General features: G+C 50.9%; 1 protein-coding gene across 2 annotated transcripts in view; it reads right to left on the bottom strand.

The window, feature by feature from the left end:
* The window catches only part of LOC130575892 (gamma-aminobutyric acid receptor subunit beta-4), a 73,115-nt gene that overhangs the window by 41,505 nt on the left and 7,568 nt on the right, over nt 1-24,042 (bottom strand). For both annotated transcript variants that reach the window (XM_057370117.1, XM_057370118.1), the window contains exon 3: nt 6,641-6,708. In XM_057370117.1, coding sequence (XP_057226100.1) covers nt 6,641-6,708 — 68 coding nt within the window. The remainder of the gene's footprint in view (nt 1-6,640; nt 6,709-24,042) is intronic.

The following is a 24,042-nucleotide window of genomic DNA, read 5'->3' as shown; positions in this document are numbered from 1 at the left end:
TTTCCTCAGCCCCACGCACCAGGAGTGGGGTGACACGAGCTGGGAGCTCAGCTGTGCTGGGGCACTGGCCAGCCCTGGAGAAAGCTTTGATTTCAGCTGAGTGCTGCAATGCCCTGCTCTGATCACAGCACACAGCAGCCCCTTGGGTATGAAAATCCACACAACCCCCACCTGCCCGTGGGGATATCCCAGCCCAGAGCTCTGCCATCCTCACCGTGATCAGATCAAGATTCACAGGATCAGTAAGGGTGGAAAAGAGCTCCAAGGTCATCRAGTCCAACCTGTGACCAAATTCCTCCATGCTCACATAACACAAAGTGCCACATCTGCATGAGTTTTGAGCACTTGCAGGYGTGSTGACTTTACCACTTCCCTGGGGAGTCTGTTCAAATGCTTACCCGGTCATTCAGTGAAGAAATTTTCCCTGATGTTCACCATGAATCTCCCCTGAATCCCTCTCCACCACCAAGGCCTCACATCACCCTCCACTACCTACAACATTCCCATCCTGGAGCCTCCAGCGATCCAACAGCACTGTATCCCCTGCAGCACCATCACAGGGCACCATCTGCAGCTCAGCACCAAGGCTGCCTCCCAGTTTTCCCACATTTTGGCAGTCCTAAATATTCAGCAGCCTCAAATACCGAGATGTAATGTATAYACACACAGAGTTTAGATACCACAGTGTCACAGGGCCACCCAAGGCTACAGCGRAACATTTGCAGCTCTGGAGTGTCATGTCATGCTTGTATCTCACAGCATGTAACTCYAGAAAACTCTGGCTGTAGGATTTAAATGCTTTAACCTTTGCTTTTTTTAAAAAAAACCATTTGGATACCCAGGGACTGACTGAGAAATGTCTGTATGTAATTTCTGCATTGAAAAGAGACAGCAACAAAACAGAACATTGTCAATTAAGAWTGAGAAAAACATTCATACATTTGAGGAGAATAGATGKYACTGAAAGCACTGCATAATAYYAGAACTTTCTTCTTAAAAATATTGKTTTTTTARAGCTCAAGACATCTACACCAATGGAAAATGCTTTTCAAGGGCACATTGCAGCAAAGCTGGGTTTGTCCAGTGTTGCAGGTGTACATATATTCAACACAACTGCAAAGCCTGCTCAGGACAGCCTCCACTACAAACTCTATTTCAAGCATGCCCAAAAGATGGAAAATTTGATGTAGTGAGAAGAATGATGCCCCACTGATGAGGGCAGAACAGGTTGTAGGATGAACTGGCCTGGTCAAGAACACCCTTACACAAAAACTGATCCTCTTCATTTTGGCTTAAAAAACAGTTCAAAACCCTTGCAGCTCATGGTTGCCTTGAGACRTGCTTTACATCTCCCTGGAACAGGGAAATCTGCCAAACCAGACAGCTTGTTTTTCAAGCAAGCTTYGAGAAGTTGGGCAATAACAGACACGAAGCTTCCTGCCGTAACCTCCGAGAGACACAGCGAGTGTGCCAGCGCCAGAGCAGCCACGCCAGCAGGCACAGCCTGGCAGCAGGGCACAGGGGCTGGGCAGCTCTCAGGCACTGCAACAGGCTGYCCASAGAAGCTGTGGCTGCCCCTGGATCCCTGGAATGTCCAGGGCCGGGWTGGACAGGGCTKGGAGCARCCTGGGATGGTGGAAGGTGTCCCTGYCCATGGCACGGGGTCTGGAATGAGATGGGCTTTAAATCCCTTCCAACCCAGAACATTCTTCTTTGCCAATCACCCTGCCCCAATCCCTAACCCACTGGAGACTGTCCCCCAGCAAAAGGAAGTGCCAATCCCCCAGGAATCCTTCCTTTCACGCCCCCATTCCTGCAAACATTTCTATCTGGAAGCCTCGCTTCTTAACACTAGCCCTCTGCAACAATCCTCTTGTAACTTTTCAACTTGTCACCAGGTTTATAAAACTTTAAAGCTGGTGCTATAACAAACTGAAATGATGTTATTGCAGATGTAGGAGAGCATCTTGGGATGAATAAATTATAGGAGGCACAAAGAAATCACGACTATAATGGCTGGATGCTCCGAGCTGTCTGTGGTGTGCAGACACAGGAGGGAGCAGGTTTAGGACTGCACAGATCACAGGGCAGAAAAATTGAAGCGCTGTGAAGGGTAACCTGCTCTTATTTCAAATGCATACAAAACTTCTGGTAGTTTTCCTTATTGAAATAGTTCATTAATGCTTCAAGGGAGTCTGAACTGTCTGGTGCTAGAAAAATATGTCCTCAGAGATTGCCTGGAGAGGGAAAAGGCTGCAGTTGGAAGGATTAGGCTCCAGTGCTGCCATGCAGGAATGTACAGCACACCCTGAGCAGGCCAGCCCTCAGCTGTCTGCCAAAGGGACAYTCGGGAGTGGGGGACACTTGTGGCTCTTTCTGAGGCCACTGGTGCTGGACACTGCTAGAACAGCACCAGCAGGGTGAGTTGGTTGAGCCAGGCTCAAGGTGAGTGACTCAGGGCAGCACTCAGGCCATGCAGCACAAGGACAAGACACCCACAGGCTGCCCCAGTTGAGTGTGACATGGGCCCTACGGTGCCACAGCTCTTCATTCCCCAGCCCAGGAACACTGCTGGGCTCTCCAGTCACCTGGCCCCACATCCAGAGACCTGWCCATGTCACTGCCCCAGGGCACTGCACTCCAGCAGTGTCTGTAATACCTGCAGGCTGCTCCCTGCTCAGGCAATTCCACTGCCTGCAGCCCAAGGCACTTCCCAGCTCGCTCAGAGGAATGGGCTGGCTCAGTTACCCCAGAGACACCACCCTKCTGTCCTTCATGGGCCATCTGAGCCACTCCACAGCGGGACATTGCTCCTTCCAATCCCCAGCCTGCAGATGAGTGCAGGATGTGAGGAGACTCCAGCCAGTCCTTCCATCCTCATGGATCACACCTCCCTGAGGGTCTGCCCTCACTCACTCGTGCCCTCCCCAATACCTGTTTGGCCTGGCCTGTGGCATCCCTCCCCAGACATTTCAATTGATGTCACTGATCTGGGCTCAGCAAATAATCCTTCAAATCACTGACAAGAGCAGAGGCTGCAGCTCAGCCGTGCAGAGGGGAGCACACAGCARTGAAGCATTACTCTACAAAGTAAGCTTGAAAATATGGCTGTCCACACATGGGCAGCAGCTGCCATGAACCAGGGGGTGACACTTTTTTTAAAAGGGCTGTAGTTTTGGTCTCTGATCAGTGGGAGATGGTTCCAAAGCCAGCACTGTCCCTGTGAACACCCTGCAGTGTGACATGACGCCCCCATTCTGAGCTGTGCCATGGCACAGGACCTGGGCACGGCCCTCAGCGAGRTGGAGAGGTGGAGGTGCATCAGTTTTGGGTGCCAGAGCACACATGGCATCCCCAGGAGCTGCAGAGTGTCATGTGTCAGTGTCTGGGCACACCCAGCACGGAGACATCGCTGCGCTGCCTTWGCAGAGAGCCCCGCGCCCTCCAGCACCAGAATGTCAGCACATCCTCACTTTGGGAACACGGGTCCCATGGGAGTGAGGGCAAGGAGTGCTCATGGATGGAGCTGGATGGCTCCACAGCACCACAACCAGCTGGGCTCCTGTGGAAAACAGCGTGTGGAAGCACGCAGTGCCTGGTCACTGACAGCACTTGTTCCCCAGCACACGCAGCCAGCAGGCGCCACGAGTCCCAGGGAAAGCCTGGGACAGCCGGGGGCTCTCCTCAGCCTGCMCAGCCCCAGCTCCAYGGCCATTGTTCCCAAAAGGATGTCTGAGGATTAATTAATTATCCTACAAGGGGCAGTAAGTAATAACACTCCTTGTGGAACAATAGAAGCTATTTGGTCGCCATGACAACCCAGCTTCACTTGTGTGCCTTTAATTTATTCATTGCACAGTTCCTTTCCCAAGCACACACGATGCCAAAAAAAAGGCCTTGTTTTTCTTGCCAGGATCCATGTCCAGAGCAGGGGTAAAACACAGCCCTTTCCCCGGGGCATCTGTCACRCAGAAGAATGATGCACATAAAATCCCTTCAGCCTGGAAACTTGCATCACATGAGAACTCTTCTGCTCCCTAAATGTTTGTTCTCTGAGATGATTCTGATTTTTAACCCCTTTCTGAAGCTGCCTCACCATGGTGCTCAGAGATCTTGATCCTGAATTAATTCTCACAYGCAGCCACCTCATCTCACATCCCCAGCCCTTTCCACCCCTTCTCCCCTGACCCAATATCTGTAGCAAAGATGGGCAGGAGATTATTCGTGTCAAGTCAGAGAGCCAGGAGGGATAATCAACAGCCCAGAGGGGACATTCATTCACAGCATCCACAGGAGTGTGGTGTGGACAGCGGGGCCCAGGCTGACCACAGCCCTATGCCCTCACCAAAGCACTCAGTGTACATCACTGGCTGCTCAAACCCTGAAGATCCAGAGCAGCACGGGGTGAAGGTCTGTGGCAGGAGCTCTGTGCCTCATGGAGGGATTGCTGTTGGTCCTTCCCCCCAGCCCCGAGCACTCAGTGCTGCCCCACTGTCCATGGCACAGGGAAATGGGCTCACTGCACAGGGCACAGCGCCCCATTTGCAGGGCAAGGGTTGGCAAATGCTGCTGGGAGAACGGCCATGGGCTGGGGCACAGTGTGTCTGGCCACAGCTGCTCACATGTGCTGGACAAAGCACTCGGTCAGCACCCAGAGTCCATGGACACATCTCCAGCTGGAGCTGCATCCTGCATCAACCCCTGCAGGGCTCAGCTGCCTTCACASAATGGTTTGGATTGGAAAAGGACCTTAAAGACCATCTTGTTCCAGCCCCCTGCCCTGGGCAGGACACCTTCCAGCAGACCAGGTTGCTCAGAGCCCCATCCAGCCTGGCCTTGGACACTSCCAKGRAYCCAGGGGCAGCCACAGCTTCTCTGRGCACTCTGTGCCAGGGCCTGCCCACCCTCACAGGGAAGGATTTTTTTCCTAAGATCCAGTCTGAACCTACTCTCTTARTCTGAGTCCATTCCCCCTTGCCCTGTCACTCAAGGCCCTTGTRAAATATCCCTCTCTACCTTTCTTGTGGTCTCTCTTGAGGTACTGGAAGGCTGTCCCCAACCTGTTTTCCAGGCTGAACAATCYCAATTCTYCCAGCCTTCYCTCCCAGCCGAGCTGCTYCATCCCTCTGACCATYCTGGTGCCTCCTCTGGACTCTGTCCAGAAGCTCCAGGTCCTTCCTTTGCTGGGGACAGAGCTGCTCAGGTGCACAGCCATCCCAGGTGAGCTGTGAGCCAAACCTCTCACCCCCTCCCTGTTGAGTTTGTGCAAGCTGGGGCCATGAGCCMCAGATCAGACCCCAAATTGTCCATGCTGGCTCTATCAAGGAGGGTGACATCTGCTCCACCACCACAGAATGTTCAGGTCCAAGGTGAGACCGGGRGAGGAGATGACTCAAAGTTGAGTTGTGGCCTGACAGGTAAGATCAGTGGAACGAGCTTGAGCCATCTGTCCCTTCTAAGCTGAGCCTAACCTCGAGCACAGCTACCCAGTGCAGTGGAGCTCTGTGCCCAAACCTGGGCCTTACACACTGCCCAGTGTCACTGTCACCAGGCTGAGCTGTCACAGGCCACTCAGAGATTCAGGCTGATGGTGGGGTGGTAATAGAGATTTGGCAAAATAAACTATTTTGTAGTTGGCTCTTCACTCTGAGCCATTCTGACATTTATTCAGGCTTTTCAGGCAGTTTGGAAACAAAAACAACTGGTCAGGTTGTGCCACCTGCCCTCCTCCCTCCACACAACAGCAGAAGGAGAGCTGGTGGGCCAGGGAAGCAGGGCAGGAGAGGCCAGAGGCAGAGAAATAGGACAGGAGCACTGGGAGAGCAGGGTTTTAATAGATTGAGGTGCAGGAGCTGCAAASTGGCCCAGGATTCTCCWGCACAGGGCAGGRAGGGAGGAACGGRACAGGAGCAGTCAGGAGTTTCCCACCAGCCTCCCACTGCACTCAGCCTTGGGGAAAGGAGAAGAGTCTGCAGGAAAAACCTCTGGACTGGAGGAGAAAAGCAAATTGAGGCAGTGACAGCACAGTCCATGTCCTTTGCTGAGTGCTCAGGGCCCCTGAGGGACAAACAGCATAGTCCTGCATGTGAACCCAAACCATGGCCAAAGGAATCAACAGATTTCACAGGTTTCACCCCAAACCAGTGCTATCTGAGCAGATCATTTTGGTTTTGTTTGTTTGGGTTTGGTTTTTTTTTTCGTTTGTTCACAGTGGTATGAAAAGCTCTGGTCTATCAATGCCACCCAAACCCAGATCTCCATTAGGTGCCTCTCTTTCCAGCACACACCTCCAAGGAAATGTTGAATTGCCACCAGCAAACACAAAAAGCCACTCTTATCAACTTGGCAGKGATAGGCTGACCATAAAGGCACCTTTGTATCAAACAAAAAATACAATTCATATCTACTCTTTCAAGGCATAAATATCACTGGCTTGGGGAGGTGGCACAGAATTAAAAGGGATAAGAATCTACTCTGGGTGAGAAGCCACAAGCTCCAGAGGTGCCAGCAAAGACCCAGGTGCCCCAAGGAGCCATTGCCTTGGAAGTAATCTCTACCAGAAAATGTAAGAAAAGGTTGACACACTTTTTTTTTCTCTTTTTCTTTCTTTTCTAATTTTTCTTTTTCTTTCCAAACTTACCATGTTGACTTCAGAGATCTGGTCAATGCTGGAGATGTGGATGCTCATTCCCACTGTGACAGGGTTACCTGAAACACAAATAGGCTGGGTTAGGACCATATTCAAGCCCTCCTCTCTTATCTGCAATGTAAGAATCGCCTGGAAATGCAYGGATTTGATTTTAAGCAGCCCCACATTCCCTGAGTATCATGGAGCTGAATGTGCTCAARTGATTAGATTTCTCTGACTCCCAGACTTACAGACTCACCCCAAGGAGCAGCGCAGCCTAAGCTTGATTTTTTTTTTAATTCCTGGAAGTTAATTACCCCCTAGTAACACAATTATCTCTGATTATTCCAAATAATGCCTTCAGAGACCAGCAGTAGGCTCCTGGTGGGCTTGCATAAGGTGGTCCTGACTGACCCTACAAAGAACACAGCACCCAAGCCCATGAAAGCCATGGGCAGGAAAGGTGCTCCAGCTCACTCCTCCATCACTCTGATAGCTTTGAGTACTCAGTCCAAAAATCCCAAGTGAGTTTTAACACCCCAGACACCAGATAAGCACAGGAAACACATCTATGAAGTGAAAAAGCCGAATACAAACAGCGGCTTTTCAGATTTACAGCAAGATATTGCCACCACCAAACCTAGCAAAAACCACTTTGTAGCAGGAGATGGGGTTTTTGCACATTACCCCTATCCTGTTCAATCCCACAGACTCAAAGGCAGGGCACAAACCCAATCCCACCCCCAAAAAAGCCCCTTTTTTTTCGCACAGGCAAGGTGGAAAAGGATCCTTTGCAATGCATCACTCGAAAGGGAAAGGCAAGCAGCGGTGCCACTCAAGGTATTAACTCTTCCGTGCACTCATTAGTACATCTAAGTGCTGAAATATTTACAGATAATCATGAAATGGCTCAGAAAGTAATTAGGAGATCGGGGGAGAGGGGAGAACCACACAACTGGAAACGAAGTGATTTTTTAATTATGTGTTACCAGAAGCAGGGAAGCAGTGTCATTAGGGGTGCCTGGTGATTGGGTGTGCTGTTCACCGAGACCCTCGGCTGCAAATTAAGCGGCATTATCCTTTAATGGAATATGAACAACACGGAAAACATCACAATCAACAGCTGTAATTAGGCCCTGCTATGCAAATCTCCTGAAAAACGCAGCTCCAGGCCCCCGGGCTCGCTGACGGGGTGCCCGAGGCAGGGGAGCTCAGGAGACCTCGTGGAACCTCTGAAGATCCCCTGGCAGACACATCTTTGCCTGTTTTATCCTTCACCAGGGAGCCAGGTGGGAAAATACCCAACAGTCACACWGGAGAGACGGCTCTTCTGCCTGCTCCTCAGTGCCAGAGGCTGACACAGGCATGGCAAAGCTTTGGTGGAAGTCTCACTTTGATAGTTTGTCKTTCTTTCCCCTGGAATCGGGGCCGTGTGATAGAAGCCATAGCAGGAGGRGGAAGCAGTGCTGCCCTGAGGACCTTGCAGGGTAATTAAGAACAGAAGGAGAGTCAGGGCCATGCACAGGGCTGCAGCAGAGCCCAGAGAAGCTGCATTCCTGCTCCACAGCCTTTCTGCCATGCTGAGCTGTGCCCTCCAAGAGTGCCCCAACGCCTGCTTGGCTTCCAGTCTGTCCCCACTGGTGCTGGGTCACCATGCCTGTGCTTCACCTCTATCCCCTGCACAAAACAGGGCTTTTCTCCCACTGAAAGCAGCAGGCTGGGTGGGKAGAGCAGGGATACACAAGTATTTATCAAATCAAGAGCCCACCCAACCCACGCCATCAGCCTGGAGGTTTGTGCTGTGTTCATCACCCAGGGAGAGCCAAGGAGCTGCTCCAGACCCGCCAACTCCCAGCTCCAGGAGCAGCTCTGGAGTGCAGGGATTATCCACACTGCCCCCAGCCCCTCAGCAGGGCTGTTCTTGGCACTCCAAACCCTCCACACCCCATCTGTCACAGGATTTGGGAGGCTGCAGTGCCCAGCAACGCCCGGGCTCCTGGGTGCGATTGTCCTGCAATCCACAGAAGATAAAGGCAGGCACATCCTGCTTTTGCTGCACTGACCCTTTTCCTGATCCAGGGCAGCCATTTCACCTTCTCCAGCTCTGTTGGGAAGGCTGGCTCCTGCTCTGCTCAGGACAGGGATCCAGGAACGTGTACAGAACCAGCACAGGAAAATGTCCTGACACTCGGCACAGCCCCACGGAAAACTGGGCCAGCTGGTGCCCAACATTCCCACTTGRAGTAGTACAGAAAAATAAACAAAGGACATCAATTCTGCCAATGTTAATAGCTTCAGGCAAGAGGGATACAAAAGTAGGGTATTTCAAATATGGGATAACGTCATGTGTAAATTTGTTCAGAAAAGACAGACTTGTCTGTACATTTGTGGATCTGAGACAGGGCAAAAGAAGTGAATTTGATATTAAAGGCCCATGTTTTAACCTGTGCCTTGGATACAAAATGCCTTTTACCTGTGCCAATGGGTACAAAGAAACAGACTTTCTCCCSTTAWAGAAGAGGATTTGTTGCCTGGAAAKGATTTGTTGGCAATATCACAAGTGAGGGAGTGTGGGAAATTCTGCCACCTTTGCCAGTGAATGGCACCCTCACACGTCCCCTTTTCTCACCACCACTGGAGAGATCACCAACACTTTGTCCTGAAAGTAGTTTGATGCCTGTGAATAACGCTGCCAGGAAGTTGGAAGGAAAGCAGACAAAAAAGAGCTATAATGAAGAAAAAGTTATAATAAAACCTGTCCTTTTTTCTGCAAGTGATACTTGTCAAATATAAACACAGTCAAGGTAGAGAACAAATTGTGCTAATCTGCAATATTTTCCCAGCAACCAGCTACTACTTTCACATTTTATTTTATAATGCATCAACCCCCCAGCACCTGGAGTCATGTTGCTACAGAAATAACTCAGATGGCACAAGTGTGGAGGGAAGGTTGTGCTTCCAAGCCTGTGTGTGCCTGCACTGCAGCCAGAGGTGATTGGGACATCTCTCCCAGATCTCAGCCWGGTGCCTCAGCTGCAGAGCTCACCAAAGACAAAAGCACAAATTCAGTGGGACAGGGGGGTGATTACTGAGGCAGCAGCTCTGAGCTGAGGCTCAAGCTTCCCTCTAATCACTCCTACCCAAAAAGGTAACACCAGAGCAAGCTTGGGTTCCTCTGCCCTCAGATCTCCAATGCAGTACAGACACAGCCAAAAAGACTCCAAAGCAGTGGGCAGCTGAACAGAGCTCGATTTATGAGCCACTGAAGCCACATCATTTTTATGAACTACAGCCAGGGCTCGAAGGCTCCTGGTCCCTGCATTCCTGGCCACGTGGACCTGGCAGTGCCAAGGTTTGCAGTTGCTGAGGGACAGGGATCAGCCTCAAAATTACCCTTTAGTCTGAGCTGCAGGAACAAAGGCATTAACAGGGTGTCAGAAATTTCACAGCTYCCCTGAGCGATTCCTTCCTGCGTTTCACTGCACTGAAGGCTTTTCCTAGATACCCAAACCAAACCTTCTCTGCAGTTTCAATGTAGTTTAGTCTGATCACCCCCMCTCCACGATAGTGAAAGAACAAATCAATCATCCTTCCTTAACAACAGCTTTTATGTTCTGAGAAACCATGACATCCCCCTCCCTCCCCCACCAATACTGCCTTGTCTAGATTAAATGCACCTGATTTCTTCAACCTCTCCTCAGAGGTCATGTTTTCTAAAGCTCTGACAATTAGTGCTGCTCTCCTCTGGCCTCTTGCCAATTTGTCTACATCTCTATTTTAAAGCCTGGTATCCACAAACCAGCCACTGAAGCTATGACATGCCACAGACTGGTACAGACAGAAGAAAAAGCAGCGTCCCCTGTTCAAAATCCTCCTGAATCCTCTCCAAAGCCACTGCACCCATCCTGGGGGCTGCTCCCTCTGTGTGGGAGGTTGGAGATGGCAAAGGGGCAGCTGAGCTCCTGCCCTTCCAGTGCCTCACGCATGCAGGAGGAGGGAGCACAGCCCTGTCTCTTCTGGACAAGAGGAGAAATTATTCAAGACAGCTTTGTGCATGAGCCTCAGCGCTCCCTGCGTGCACCCTGCCTGTGGCATCACCAGTCTCTGAGATCCCTGCAGCAGCAGCAAAGCTGCTTTTAGGTCTTCTGCTGAGTAAACAAAGCCAACCAGAGAAAATTAGAGGCTTCAGTTGCTAAACCTACATAGAGAACAGGTCTGTGCCTTACCCTGCAATGGTAAATACCCATGGGCATGAGAATCCATCTGTGCAAAACCCTGCTCCCCAATCCTGAGCCTTCAGAAGCTGAAGGGCAGCACTGGAGCCCCAAACCAGCCAGTCCTTGCCCTGTGTGGTGGAAGTGTGTCTGAACAGAGAGGGTGATGCAGGCAGCATGAAGAGGGCCAGGTTTGCTGCTAAAGGACCATGGGACTGCATTTCCAATGACCTTCCCACCCAACAGGATCAGCACTCAGGASAATCTCATTCTGCCAAAGGCATGACCAGTCTTTAATTCCTCTGCCAGCACTTTCCCCTTCAGTGTTCCCTGCCCGCTCCTGAGCGAGGCAGGAGCAGTCTATCAGCATCTCCCCACTCTCTCTGTGGAAAATGGCTCTCCCAAGCCGCTGCCTCTGCTTTGTTCCCAGCCCTGAACCTCGGGGCAGCCTGGCTTTGTGTTTACAGCTCYGACCCAGGGCCCACGTCACTGCTAYGTGCAGCCATCAGTTGGTTACACAAGGCCTGACAGACGTGGTTAGTTGGGAGCCCAGAGCTCCCAGGTAATTGGAGGTGCAGAAGCGGCACATCCAGCACCGCGCTCACAAGGCACTGCCTGCATGGAAACATTCATCCTCGTCATAAATCTCCCTCCGGCCCTGCCCAAACAGACAGCCTTGAATCATTTTTGGCTGATGGACTAATTAGTCCTGGGCCAYGGTTTTTTCAAGCCACCCAAAAGATAACTCAGAGGCCAGCCTGTTGTCAGGACGCTCAAATTTACTACACTCCAGTGCAGGCAGAATGGAAACGCTCCTGGGTTTTCAGCACACAAGGAAGATTGCAAGAGGAGCACACAAATTGCTGTCTGCATAATAGCTGTGCTTACAGATCTCGGGGCTGAGGCTCTGCTACAGCAACGAGAGAATGTCTAAAAGATGCCATCCCAGCAGGCTACACAAGCCACATCAYAAAGAAGTTTCCCAACACTGATTTTCCTGTTCCCTTCCTTTTATTTTAGCTTATGTACAGCATCAAGCACAAACTCAGTTCAGTGTTAACATTGCTTGAGGAACAAGGAAAGTTGACCATGTATCATGAAAGCAGAAATGTTCTGGGAACCACTTTCATCCAGCATCTCTGATTTGCAGTGACATCTGGAAGCATCGAGTTCAGCAGGGTCCCTTAAGAACCTACTTAAACTTTTCCAATAAAATCTAGGTTTAAACATCCATTTAACGCTTTCCAATCCTTTTCTCGCTTGTTTTTTTTTCCACTCTCATTTCCATGATCTCTCCCCCACCCACAGCCAGTGCTGTGCATTTCTTTTGCCAGGCTCAGCACAACAGCCAGAAACATCAAACACATTTTGGCTGATATTAAAGCTCTGCCTCTACTCCCAGCAGGTCACCCCATGGAATCCCTTGGATTTCAAAGGGCACAGCACATCATGGCATCACACTTTTGGGCAYTGGTATGCATTACCAGAAGGAGAGATGGGCTCATGGCAAGTCAGCAAATCCACCATTGCCTTTTTGCCTCTGGGGGGAAAGGGTGCATGAGGGACTTGGTGSTGCTGAGGAACCTCTCAGTGGGATTTTGGAGCTAAAAGACAGAGTCCCATCCTCCAGGGTGTCTGGGGCTGTCAGTGCCTGCTCCTTCTCTATGGATTCATGGTTTTGCAGGAGCAGGAAGGCAGGAAGGATATCTACCACCACCAGTTCCCATGGAGATGGCAGCTACTCTCCAAGCAGGTCTGGCAGCAAACGGTTGCTTGGGTATGACAGGTTTCCTACATGTTTCCTACATTTTGCCATACTCCTTTAGGGAGTGCTTGGTGGTATTTACCCCATGGAGCCCATGCACAGAACGAGATTTTGCCTGACCCTGRTATGGTTTCCATCCATCTACACTGCACCAGGCACAGCAGCACCCTGAGCAAGGAGGATAATGAGGATTCCCAGCCTGTGCCATTCTCCTCTCCTGGCATCCTGGCACGTCACCTYATCCAGCCAGAGGAGTGAATCTGCAATATTCATTTAAGAAAGGGGAATACTTGGGACTTCCCAAGGAAATGCCAAACTGGAGGAAGCTCTCGCCAGGCTGATGATATCAAGGAGAGCACACWTGGAACATCTAAGGGAGGGTACAGCCACAGCACAGCTCCTGAGCAGACTTTCAGAATATCCAAACATGAACAAACCCAAGGTATCAGGACGAGACAGGCTTTTCTGCAATCCAGGGGACACAGCTCACACAGAACAGGCAGGGCTGACCTCTGTTCCTGCCAGCACTGCTCCTCACAAGCACACAGGTTAACCTGGCTAGCACAGCCCAGCCCCAGCCTGTTGTCACATGAAGTTCTCCCTGTGGATCTGAGCAGTCAYAGAACATTTTCTCGAGCAAACTGTGCATGCTCCTGAGCCAGCGCTGAGGGATCCTTCTGGAGGAGCAGGGCAGATGTAGCACCCGTTCTGTGACTGCTCCAGGGGAAGCAGAGAGTTAAGGAGCACGGTCTGTGAGGCACAGTGGATTACCTAATCTATCTCATGGGTATTTTTAATGGATTAGTAGGTATTAGAGTGGGATATTGCAAATATCCCATGGAAATTTGGAAGTGAGAGAGAACAATCAGCTGGCTGCAAAAACAGTGTAAAGGTTGTCCCAGAGGGATTGAAGGATTACAGARGAAGCTAAATCAAGGTTGATTTTAAAAGATGTTGGTAGACAGCTACCCAAGCTGAATAAAAACAAGGTCTCAAATGTACAGGCTTAAAAATGGAACAAGAGAGCAGACACCAAACCTTAGAGCATCTGGGCTGCCAGTGGACCCAGTCCAGCAGARCACCTGTACACACACACGGGGTTTTCAGCATTAAAAAAAAAATTAYTGACTACTCAGAACATCATCTGCTCTTGGAAGAGGCCTAGGTCAATATTCAGGAGATGGATTTTTAAGGCTGTTCCATCCTCAGTGATGAAGACAGCCTTCCAAGGCCTTCTGCTTGTGGATCTCTTGCCCAGGTGATGCACAGTTGGGAAGGTTACAGAACAGCAAGAGGAAAATGAGYTCCCAGGTTTGCCAAGCTCTACAGACACATAACTGCATCACCTCCCCAGAACTTATCATCATCAACCTGGCACTGGGATTGTGGGTCACAAGCAATCAACCCTTTAAAAGGAACTTTACCAAGAGTTCTGAGTCCCAGCTCCCATCCATCCATCCATCCATCCATGCATCCATCCATCCATCCATCCATCCATCCATCCATCCATCCATCCATCCATCCATCCATCCACCCATCCATCCATCCATCCCTTGGAGCCAGCAATGCCCAGCTGACACCACAGCCATGGGATTCTTTGTGGGAACTCTGAAGATGCAGACGGTGGATGCAGCCCTGACCCTCAGGAGGTGACAGCAATGCTCCAGCCTCCTGCAGGGTTGGTCACCTGCCCTCACCGTGTCCCCCAGGGCACCCACACGGAGCAGCCCTGAGGCTCTGCAGAGCACACGCTGGTGTTTCCCTGTGCCATCCCTCYCTGCAGAGCTGGCACTGTGAAACACCACATTTCCCTGTTTACACTGAGCTAATCCTGGGTGATCAGAGCCACTGAGCAGCCCAGGTCCCTCCAGCTCCTCTCCAGCAGCAGTAGTAGCAGGAGGACAGCAGAGCAACACAAGGCAGGCATCTTCTCCCCAGCAGCARCGTGCAGCTTGGTGCCCACGCTCATCGGCCGCCCCCACACCTCTCCACCTGAGAAGACTTCCCTCCTACCTCTGTCAGCATCCTGGCAGGCAACTGCAGCTCCCCAGAGCCCTGCCAGTGCAGCCCTGGGGCACAGCTCTGCCTGCCTGGGGAGCTGGGATGGACTCAGGGATAGCCCAGCCCTTCTGGTTTCACTCAGGCCATCGGAGCTTGTGTTTGCTCCATCTCCTGGAGCCAGCCAGGGCACTCCCAGAGCCTCTGCTGCTCCAGGTGGGACAGGCTCAGGAGCCTTTGACACCTTATTGCTCCTCAATTCCCAGCCCACTGCCTGGCACCCCGCTCATGAAGGGGGCAGATCCTCAGAAAGGATTGCACACAGACATGAAATATCCTGAATCCCTTGGGGAAAGGTGCAAAATGAAGCAGGGTGTTTAACCATGGACCTACAGCTTTCTCATAGCACATCCACCACAGCTGCCCCTCCTGCCCCATCTCCAGCTCCACAGGTCACTCTCTGAACTGACCCCAACCCCCAGRACTCATCACAGCCTGGAAAACACTCTGTGCAATGCCAAATGCTCCATTGCTGTACAAGTTCTAGCACCACCAGGTCCACAGATGCACACGAATTTTTAAATAGGATTAGGGCTGAATCCCCTGCACTCCCCCAACATAATGACACCCCTTGTAGAGCCAGGAGTGCAGCAAAACACCTGGAAAACCACAGCACCTTCCTCCTTTTCACAGCCAAACCACCCCCAAGGGCAGGGGTGGTGCTGCTGTGTGTGGGGCATCCATTCCATTCCATTCCATTCCATTCCATTCCATTCCATTCCATTCCATTCCATTCCATTCCATTCCATCCCATCCCATCCCATTCCATTCCATTCCATTCCATTCCATTCCATTCCATGGTGGGGCTGCCAGCATGGCCCACAGTTGAGGTCCTTTAGCAGTTTTTCCTGCCTGCCAGCTGTGGGAATCTCTCCTCTGTTGCCCACTGGAATGTCTCACTTCTCACCTGCCCACACAGGGCACAAAGTTCCTGACCCAGCTTTTCARTGCTGGGGCTCTCCTGGCACATGACCAATAAATGTTTTCTCCATGGAGGAGACTCCCTCTTATATAGACTGGAAATATAATCCCCCAAAGTGACTGCAGAGCTGGCCTGGACTACAGAGAGTGACCTGTCTGGGAAAACACTCTCACACGTTACCAAATCCTGAGCMATCTAATCCCCTTAGCTGCAAATGAGCTGAGCCAAATTAATTTAAATGGGTTAACACAAGCTCCTCTGTTCACATCAAATCCATTKCGCTGTCTTGGAAGTGTTTGTAACAACAACAAAATATCTGGACTTGTCATTTTTATCAAAGTGACAACAACAAGGTGTTTTCTCATTTTTTTCCCCGTTTTCAATTTTTTTATAAGTTAGTCACACCTCCTCATCACTGTTTACAGACTCTTGTCTATAAAGGATGCCACAGCATGGAACTCCTGGATTGAATCCAGTTGGACATGCCCAGCACGTGGGGAAGAAACAAAAGGAATAGGATGGCCAGTGCTTAACTTGCACCATGCCCAAGGTTATTGTGCTCAGGGGCAGTCAGGACAATTTACAGGGCAAGTATTGAAAAAAAAATGCAGTGAGTCACGCCTGAAAATATCATTGCATTCACATGAAATTCATATCTGAGTGAGGAATCACGAGAAACAAAGCATTCACACAAAAACAAGCCTCCCCCTTTCCAAATGTTGTACATGGGATAAGTTTTCATCCCTTACATCCTGAGGCTCTTGCATGTGCTTTGTTCAGGTGGTCCTGCCCTTTCTCCACAGTCTGAAGAAAGAGAAGATCTTCGTAAATTCAGTGGTGACCAAGAACTGCAAGAGTTCTGTAGGAAAAAGGATTCTGAGTTGTTCACTTTTCAAAGATTGCCCCCTGTGTCGATGTTTCCACTCTTTCAGTAAGAATTTATTTGTGCTGATGTCCAGGACAAAAGTTGCCTTTTACCCAGAACCTCTTTATTAAGACATAAACCCAAGTCCCATTTGCTCACCAAAATAATTGCTTTCACTCAGGATGCATGGATGAGCGAATCTTGCAGAGCTTTTACACATATATTCATCTCCAGCAATTCATCAACACAATAAGCACACATTATTAACTTGAGTACTCATCAATTTCCTTTTTCTGGAGCTTCAAATACTAGCAAGGAGCTAGTGTGCAACAGGGAAGAAAAACATGTAGGGGAACTTGTGATAAATGTTCTATTTTTGCTGTGAAAGGAGGATAACAAGAAGAATTCAGCTCATAGCCTACCCTCTCCCTCACTCCCAAAAATTTCCTGCCAAGCTGAGATCCTTCTCCACAAGCCAGGAGGGTGGGCTTTTCTTCAGACCTTCTCCAGGTGACATCTGTGACCTKGGTGGGCTCCTCTCCTGGCCTGGCAGCTTCTGATGTGACACCCAGAGCTTTGCCCCCTGCAATTTGCCACTTCTGTTTAATGCTCACCCATCCAAGTGCCCAGTGCAACCCTTGGATGCGGCTTTTCCTGTGGAACAAGGTCCCCCCAGCCTGGAGGAGTCACCTGCTGTGGTGTCACCAGCACCACGCTCCCTAAAGAGAGCAGGGAATTGTTCCATGTGCCTGAGAGAAGAGTAAGATGCTCCATGGGGATGTGCTTGGGAAAATCTGCCCAGAAAACCCATCCTGGGGAAGAGGAAGAGGCACTCTGGTGCTGTCCCATCTCAGCTGACTGTCCCAAGCGCAAGCAGGGGGTGACAAAGTGTCACAGGAGCCATGGCAGTCACTCTGTTTCCTCCACTGCCCTTGGGCTGTGCCACAGATAGAGCCCACCGTGGGTTTTGGTGGCTGGAACGGCTCTGCAGGCTCGGGGAGAGCCTCACAAGGGGACAGGGAAGGCTCTGTGTCCCTGCCTGGTGACAGCCTGTGGCAGGGCTCACTGCAGAAGCACAGGAGTGGAAGGTGAAAACATTGCAGTAGCCAGGACACCCTTCCCGTGTTTCCTCCCCTATGACACGATCATACACAGTGAATGTGTTATCTGAAACAYTCTGCTAATGAGTTTTCTGGAAAGGGGTGCTGAGGAAAGTCCTTCTGCTTCACCCCTCAGAAGGGGAACTCTTTGTGAACAATATTAATGGCCTTTAAGAGCCTTTCCCATGGCTGTACCATGACATTTCCCCACAGCAAGCAGTGGCCCCACATGCCTGTTCCCAGCAGAGATTCCACAGGACACCCCAGCTGAAGGGAAGGTCACAGTTTGGTGACCAAACAATGGACAAGAGCTGGTGCTTAGGTGTGTTCTCACAAATAAAGAGAATAGCAGGAAGCAGAACTTCCCAGTGCTGTTCCGCGTGCTACCATGGGTTTTTTTCCTCAAAACCTGCCCTCTCTTGGTGTCCCCAAGGGGTAAAATGGCCCCAATGGTGGCCCATCCTCCCCCAGGTGGTGGGGGACATTTTTTAATCAATATTTGTGCAGCACACGAGCCTTGTTGCTCTCTGTCATACAGAGCCCCTCACACCACCCGAGAACAAATTATATTTGTGCACAATCAACATCACATCCAGCTCARCCCCGATCTGAGAATCCTTTTTGGCGAGTGATGATGTCCAGGGCAGAGAGAGCACAGCTTGATTTCCAGAGCCCAGGCTGAGCTGGCAGAGCTGGCAGGTAGAAATATCTTGTTTTGACTGGTAAACTGAGCAAGTTTGACATGGAAACCACTGAGGGAGAATAAATATGGAACAACAAGATGTAATTTTACAGAGTCTCTCTCTTCCAACCAGAACTACACTCGGAGCCATCCCAGAGCTGAACTGAGAGGTCCTGAGGTCTGGGGAGGGGAATTGTGGACACGGTAGRTTGGGCTGAGGCTCACCCCTGTCATAAGCACGGACATCTCTGAGAGCACAATTATTTAACAGCAGCATTCCTGCAGGACTGCAAAGAACAGGAGAAACAGGAAGGGGAGGGGGGAAGATCAGAGGAGAAGAAGAGTTTTTAGCTGTGACACAGAACCAGGGATGAATGGCACAACCAAAAAAAAACAGCCTGCAGGAGCTGGTTCCCAGCCCAGCCTGAAATTCCTGTCCTGCTCAGAGCAAAGCAGCGCTCCCACATCCCAGGGGGGAGGGAGAAGGGCTCTGCTCCCCTCCATTCCATGGGAACAGGATCAATCCCTGCATCTCCAGAAATCCTGTTTAACTGACCCTTCTGATCATGCTAAAGGGCTCCAGCATCCAGCCTTGCCCTTTCCCACAGAGGTGATGTGAATCCCTCTGAACCACCTTCATTAAACACATCCTTTGTTCTGTCCACGTTTCTGGCCAAGCTTAAACAAGTGTGTGGTGTCTCACATGAAACAGCAAGACATAAAAACCTCCAGCAAGGGCCCTGTGCAAGAATGGATTTCACAGACCAAACAGTACCATCAAAGAACCATCTTACATCCAGCCAGCCTGACGCTGTAGAAGTCTCCAACTTTTTTTTCTTTGAACCAGACATAGGTGAGAAAAGTGACAGGCATACACAGAATCTCTTTCACCTAGCAGGAAAACTACAGCATATTCCTTGGCTTTTTGGTGTTATGTGGATTAAAAATATTTCTCTGCCTAACTGGGATCCTGGGAGTCTTAGGAAATGAACAATGCAGGTATGTAAAGCTGCGCTGATGAACAGCTCCAGGGCAGTGGGAATATATTTTGAGTAATCAAAAGGACTTCTACTAATGGATTTTACACTCCTTTCACATTTTGCTTTCAGTGGCAGCCCCTCGAAGGCAAGTTTACTGGCAGGAATAATCTCAGAAATGGTGAGTGTTACGTAGATGTTTGTCAGGGAGGAAGATTGGGTCCAGGTGATGTGGCAAACCTCCTCCAGACTGGCTATAAACAACAATCTGCTTTTAGTCAGGTAATTAATTAAGAAGTATTGGAATTATTCTGCTAATCGGTAACTCGAATTCATTGCACCTTGTTGTAAAAAATTCTGTGACTAAGAGCAAAGGCAAAATTCCTGGARTAAATGCATAGTGAAAATGATGATGGCATCTGTTTTGAGATCTCTGAGGGGTCCTTGCTAGCCCAGTGCCATGGAAAAAGCTGTGTAGGGCCTGAGTGGGGCTGCAGGGAGGGACTGCACCAGCCAGGGGGGCACAGGAAGGAGAAGGGCAACCAGATGCATTTATCCAACACAATAAGCATGAGGATCAACATCTCCTCCAGTTCCAGTGGGAGTACACTGGAATGGGTGACAGCAAACCTGCATGTTCCCCACTGAACACCAAATCCTGAAAAGCAGGCAGACAGCTTGTTCAGAAACACATGGGCCAGTTTGACTCTGGGCTGAGGCTCAGGGGAACTCATCTCCATTGCTGCTTTCTCCCAAAACTGCCTCCACTGCTCTGTGCCACAGATTCCTGTCTTGGAAGGAGGATCATAGGTGTGGCCACACATGAATGCACAAGTGTGTTCAAGAGGTTCACAAGCTCTGCTCTAATATTCGAAAATATTACTGCCCTCAAAAAAAAAAACCCAAAAAACAAAAAAAAAAAACCATGAGGAAAACAAAATGGATGAATTTAGGTGGAAGGATGCCCATTGCCGAATGGATGTAACAGAGCCAGCTCTTAATTAAACAGTCCACAGCATCCTGGCTATTCCTTTCCCTTGGTTGATAGAGGATGAATTTGCAGGAGGGCAGTGCTGACAGTGGGGTCTCTGACAGCCCTGAAGAGAATGGGGGGCAGCCCCCAGGAAAGGGSAGATGTCAGTGTGGCTGAGCTCTGTTCTTAGGGCTGGATGTGTCCCAGGGTTGCTGCAGCTCCATCCTGCCCCAGCCCCTGCGGCTCACGGGCTGTGGTGAACTCTGCGTGTCCCTCTCTTGGGGCACCRGGGCTGAGTGCTCACAGCTGTGCCTGAAATCAATAGGGGCGAGCTCCAAACGGGCAGTGCCTGCCTGCAGCACTGCTGAGATGCTGCAGCATCTCCTGTTCTCACTGGGCACCCCGCAGCAGGGCTACCTTGGCTTTCTCGGGGTGGGAGAGCTGTGAACGTGCTCCTGCTGTACAGCAGTGCTACACAATGGTTATAAAAACAGCTGATCCTGTGCTGAGAGCGGCCATGGGCTCACAGCAGCCAGGAAAGCACWAGCCCAAGATGGACTTTGGCTGCTTTGCATCAGACCATCAGCTCAACCCGCCCCAATCACCTGCTGAGGCCACCTCAGCTGGTCCCCAGTGCCCTGCTCCCCCATGGAATGAAGGGAATGACAAACACCAGCTCCATGTGGAAATGGCATCTCTGGTGTGCTCTGTGGGGCTGTTCAGGAGGAAGAACTGCTGGACCTTGCCTCCTGATGCACCCTCCCAAGGGCACCAAACACAGATCCCCGGAGAAACCCCAATTATGGCTTTTCTGAAATCTTCTGTGTCTGACTTTACAGCCTCCGAGTCCCTTTCACAGCATGTATTTCGTATAAAAAGAGCAAAGTGAAAAAAATAGAAATTCCATCATGTGGCAATGTGTTAACATCCACATATGTCCCAAGAAGGACGGGATCCTTTCATTTCCTGCCACTTCAGTTAATGAAGGAAGACACAACAGCAGGAGGTTGTCATCTTCCTTCTGGATTAGCCCTAGAGAGGATGTGACCCAMGGTCTGGAGCCAGGAGTCACATAAACTGGGGAGGAAGTGAGGGCAGCACAGCCACAGCCAGTTTGGCTGACCAAGAATGGCCTTTTCTTGATAATCTTTAGTCAGGAAGGAAAGTGGGACTATGGACAGCCCTGGGAGATATCCACCTTTGCTTTGGCCTTGAGTGACACTGGGCTGTGCAAACTTTGCACACAGCTTCTGTCTGTCCTTCCTCAATTAACTCCTTTGCCCAGCCTGATCCATAATTACCSCTCTGCCCTCCAACCCAGAGCTGCTCCTCTGCCCAGTGACTTTATGGGGACAGAAGGGTGACATTTCCTGGTGGAGGCTCCATTTTCAGGCTCTGTGGAGTGCAGCCTTTCAGGTTCACCTGTGTCCAGCTCCTGCAGGCAGGGAAGGAGCTGTCCCTGGTGGGACGAGAGCTTTCCTGCTAAATCTCAATCCCMTGCCCCAAAAGAGCTGGCTCAAGGCATCTCAGAAGCAAAAGGAAAATTGAATCTGGCTGCTCTGAGATTTAAACATTTTTTTTGCCACAGAAGAGGAGGGGAAGAGAGCTGGGAAGCTGAGGACTGAAGGTTGGAAGGGCAGGTGAGCTGTCCCCCAGGAACAGCCCCTCACCCTGCTCCTCCTGCAGCACCATCCCTGCTCTGGGTGCTGCTCAGCACCCAGGGGACACAGCCCTGTGCCAGCCAGGTGGTTGGTGGCCCTGGGGACCCACCTGCTCTGCACACACAGGGGCCAGCCCCGCTGCAGGTGCTGCCAGCTTCAGCCCCCAGCATTTCAGGACAGAAAAAAAAACCCCAGCACGAACACGCCTTGGCTCGTTCTCAGAAATTTCTGAATCATTTTTCCTAAAATTTCCCCCCCTCCCCTTCAAAACTCCAAAGCAAGCTGGCTGCCTGGAAAAAACCACCACCCTACACGCAGTGGAAAACAAGGACATTTTTGGGAAGACTTTAACAATACCACCAGCCTTGACTGTGGAAGAAACCAAATTGCCATTCCTTCTGTTTGCCAGGCACACAGGGCTGGTGGGGCAGGGCTCAGGCTCCCCCATCCCCTGCTGCCTCCCTGCCAGCCCAGCACAGCCACTCAGCCCCGCTGGTTTTGGAGCCCTGAACCACTGACAGTGCTTCACTGCAACACTTTGTGCATCAGCAATCATTTATTTTTACAATTCTGGGTTTCAAGCGATGCTGTTACACAGGGAAGGGCTGAGGATCTCATCTGTGGCTCTGCTCAGTGGCCTTTGAAGAAGGAATACTGGGGAATAAACAGGACTGGGAGCGGGGCTGGGTGCCCAGGAGGGTGGAGGTGTGATGGAGCAGAGAGGAGCTGAGAGCAGGAGGGGCAGGGGGCAGGAAGGATGGAGGCCAAGATATTGCACTGAGGAGGGGTTWGGATGTCCCAAATGAGGGTGATGAGAGCTGGGCAGCCAGGACCATGACAGAGCAGATGAGGAGGAGGATCAGGCTCATTCCAGCCCAAAACCCCTTAAGTGCTGATTTTCTTTAGGGAAGTTTGAATTAAAAACGGGGCAGGGAAAGCTGCTGGATCCACAGGCACGAACACCTAGGATTTACTGTGCAATGCCAAGGGCTCCACRGTCATTCTGTTTTCACCAAGCATTTCCAGACACCTGCACCCACCCAGGAGAAGCACCAGGAGCTCTGCACYCTCAGCCTTGCTTTTGGCTACCAAGATCTGCAAATGACACTGGAAAACCATAAAGGGCCATCTGCTTGGAACTCCTGCAAAGTTTTGGGCTGGAAATGCTGCACCAACAGAGAGCAGCTGAGTCACTGAGCTCAGGTGGGATCTTCCTGCCATTCCCTCACTGCCTTCTCTACCCCGGGGCAGTACGATCTTCCTTTGCTTTCTTTTTCCTTTTTTTTTTTTTTTTTTTTTTTCTTTTTTTCTTTTTTTCTTCTATGGAGCTAATGCTTCTGAGAGTGAGTGCCCAAGAGCACTTACAAGAGGCAGGGTGCTGCTCTGAAAGCTCCTGCCTCCCTCCCCGTGGCTCTGCAATGATTCCCAGACATTTATCTGCAGCATCCCCTGCCCACCTAGTCCGAAATGACGATCATCCTGCTTGCCTCGTGGTGTAATTATTGTTCTCCATAAATCACCCCCAGCCTGTCCATCCCTCGGGCCAGGGCCAGCTGGGTGCACCCACCTGTGGTTTGGTGTCCCTGGCAGGACAATGTCCTGTCCCAAAGACCCCAAGGCCTCTCTCTGTGTTGTTGCTGGTCTCGCAGCTCCAGCACCAAGATCTCCCTTCTGGAGCCCTGAACACCTTGCTGCTCCCCTGCAAATCCCTCCTGAAGGCTGTTCCAGCTCCCACAGCCCTGGCCAGACCCTTTGGGTTGGTTTTTTGACCCTCTGTGGTCCCTGCAGGTCCCCCTGGCACTGTCCCACACCTCTCCAGCGTGGTGTGACCCTGCAGCTGGCATCGAGAGGGGACTGTCCCTCGGGCTGCTCCCCCTGACCAGGATGGTTTTCCTGTGGAGATGCTCCCAGATTTTTCCCTCATCCCCACACGGGTCCAGCTTTGCCCTTTGGTGTCCCCCCATCAGGGGCACTCCTTGCCACAGCACCACCCCTGGGAGCCGAGCTGCTCACGGGCCTGATGGGTTTCCAAGGGCATGGGGAGAGGCAGGAGACAGTGCCTGACGCTTCTCAGCCACTCAGCTCGGCCCAGAGCTAACGAGGCATCTCAAAATTAAAAAGTGAACTGCAATCCCCAGCAGGCCTGTCCTCCTTTTGGCATTAGGCGGAGTTCTGTTTCTCTCTCTCAGGGAAAAAA

The sequence above is a fragment of the Malurus melanocephalus genome, unplaced genomic scaffold, assembly GCF_030028575.1.
Source record: "Malurus melanocephalus ecotype Western Australia unplaced genomic scaffold, MMel_1.1 scaffold_120, whole genome shotgun sequence".
Classification (NCBI taxonomy): domain Eukaryota; kingdom Metazoa; phylum Chordata; class Aves; order Passeriformes; family Maluridae; genus Malurus; species Malurus melanocephalus.
The sequence above is the reverse complement of the archived record's forward strand: the minus strand, read 5'-3'. Positions and strand labels throughout refer to the sequence as shown.